At 51.8% G+C, this 1,395-nt stretch overlaps 1 protein-coding gene across 1 annotated transcript in view; it reads left to right on the plus strand.

Annotated features, from left to right (window-relative positions):
• Positions 1 to 1,395, plus strand: part of LOC104081103 (gastricsin-like) — a 3,530-nt gene that overhangs the window by 1,182 nt on the left and 953 nt on the right. The window contains exons 4-7 of the mRNA XM_009583714.1: positions 23 to 141; positions 762 to 961; positions 1,126 to 1,248; positions 1,328 to 1,393. Of these exons, the coding sequence (XP_009582009.1) occupies positions 23 to 141; positions 762 to 961; positions 1,126 to 1,248; positions 1,328 to 1,393 (508 nt within the window). The remainder of the gene's footprint in view (positions 1 to 22; positions 142 to 761; positions 962 to 1,125; positions 1,249 to 1,327; positions 1,394 to 1,395) is intronic.

Genomic DNA, 1,395 nt, shown 5'->3' on the forward strand with positions numbered 1-1,395 from the left:
CTGTGACCTTCTCTCCGTGCAGGGAATCATGCCAGGTTCAACCCCAGCCTGTCATCCACCTTCTCGAGCATCGATGTGACCTATACCCTGTGCTACGGGTTCGGTGACCTGTCGGTGGCTTTAGGGTACGACACCGTGACAGTAAGTGACTTCTGATGTGTTGGTGAGTTGCTGCAATCAGGGTAAGAAATGGCTGTGGTTGTGATCAGTCCAATTTGGTTAAAAATTCAGGGGGTAGCTGAAAGTACCTTCTTATTTTGGCTATTAGTGACTGAACCTCCCATGTAGAGTTTATGGCGTGGCAGCATAAATTTACTCGGGGACTGGGATCTGGAAACAAACTCAGTCCGAGTCCTCCGGGCTTTTCATCACTGCTTTGGGCTAAGGGGTATCTTTGGCCATGAGTGTTTGCTTTTTACATGGTGGCTGAGCTTTGTCATTACAGGACATAAGAAATGTTCTGTTGTGAGACTTGCATGCAGTGAAAGTGTGATTTTAAACTAATTTAACTGAGGCAAAGCGGTTTTGTGGGTATTTTTATGAAACAGTAAGGGTGATGGGACAAAGACTATGAGCCAGGCTCCTCCCAACTCCATCTCCCATCTGCGATGAGGGAGAGCTCGGCACCTCTCAGTGCAGATTTACCTTCGTGTCCTTCCTGGCCACCCCTGCCTCTCCCCAGAAACTCCCTGGTGGGATGTAGCTGTCAAGGGGGATGTCCAAAACACCGACATCTCCCAGCATCTTTCCTCTCCCTCTAGATCCAGAACATCATCATCAGGAACCAGGAGTTTGGCCTGAGCCTGTCTGAGCCCAGCACACCCTTTTACTACCTGGACTTCGATGGGATTTTGGGCATGGCTTACCCGGGCATTGGCATCAGCGGTTACAACACGCTGATGCAGAACATGCTGCAGCAGAGCCAGCTCGCCGAACCCATCTTCAGCTTCTATTATTCACGGTGAGACCTCTGACAGCGGGTCTCTCTCTTGCATAGGCACAGCCTGGATCCGTCCTTTTCTTCATTCTCTCTCCATCCACACGTTCTCGCCACGCACCTGTATGCTACACCGCTTTCTACTGAGCAGCCTGCCTGATTTGGGGTTTAATTTTGTGTCTTTCCAGCAACCCGACATACAGTTACGGCGGGGAAGTCATCCTCGGAGGGGTTGACCCCCAGCTGTACTCCGGGGAGGTTTTATGGGCTCCTGTGGTCCAGGAATTGTACTGGAAGATCAGTATCGAGGAGTAAGTGCTGCACCACGGGTCGGAGTGGGTCTTGGAGCGGCGGAGCCTTTTCTGATGCTTTTTCTGCCGCTCTCTCCAGGTTCTCTATTGGGCTGTCAGCCACCAGCTGGTGCAGCCAAGGCTGTCACGGCATTGTGGACACCGGGG

This window comes from Fulmarus glacialis, unplaced genomic scaffold, assembly GCF_000690835.1.
Source record: "Fulmarus glacialis isolate BGI_N327 unplaced genomic scaffold, ASM69083v1 scaffold14778, whole genome shotgun sequence".
Taxonomy (NCBI): domain Eukaryota; kingdom Metazoa; phylum Chordata; class Aves; order Procellariiformes; family Procellariidae; genus Fulmarus; species Fulmarus glacialis.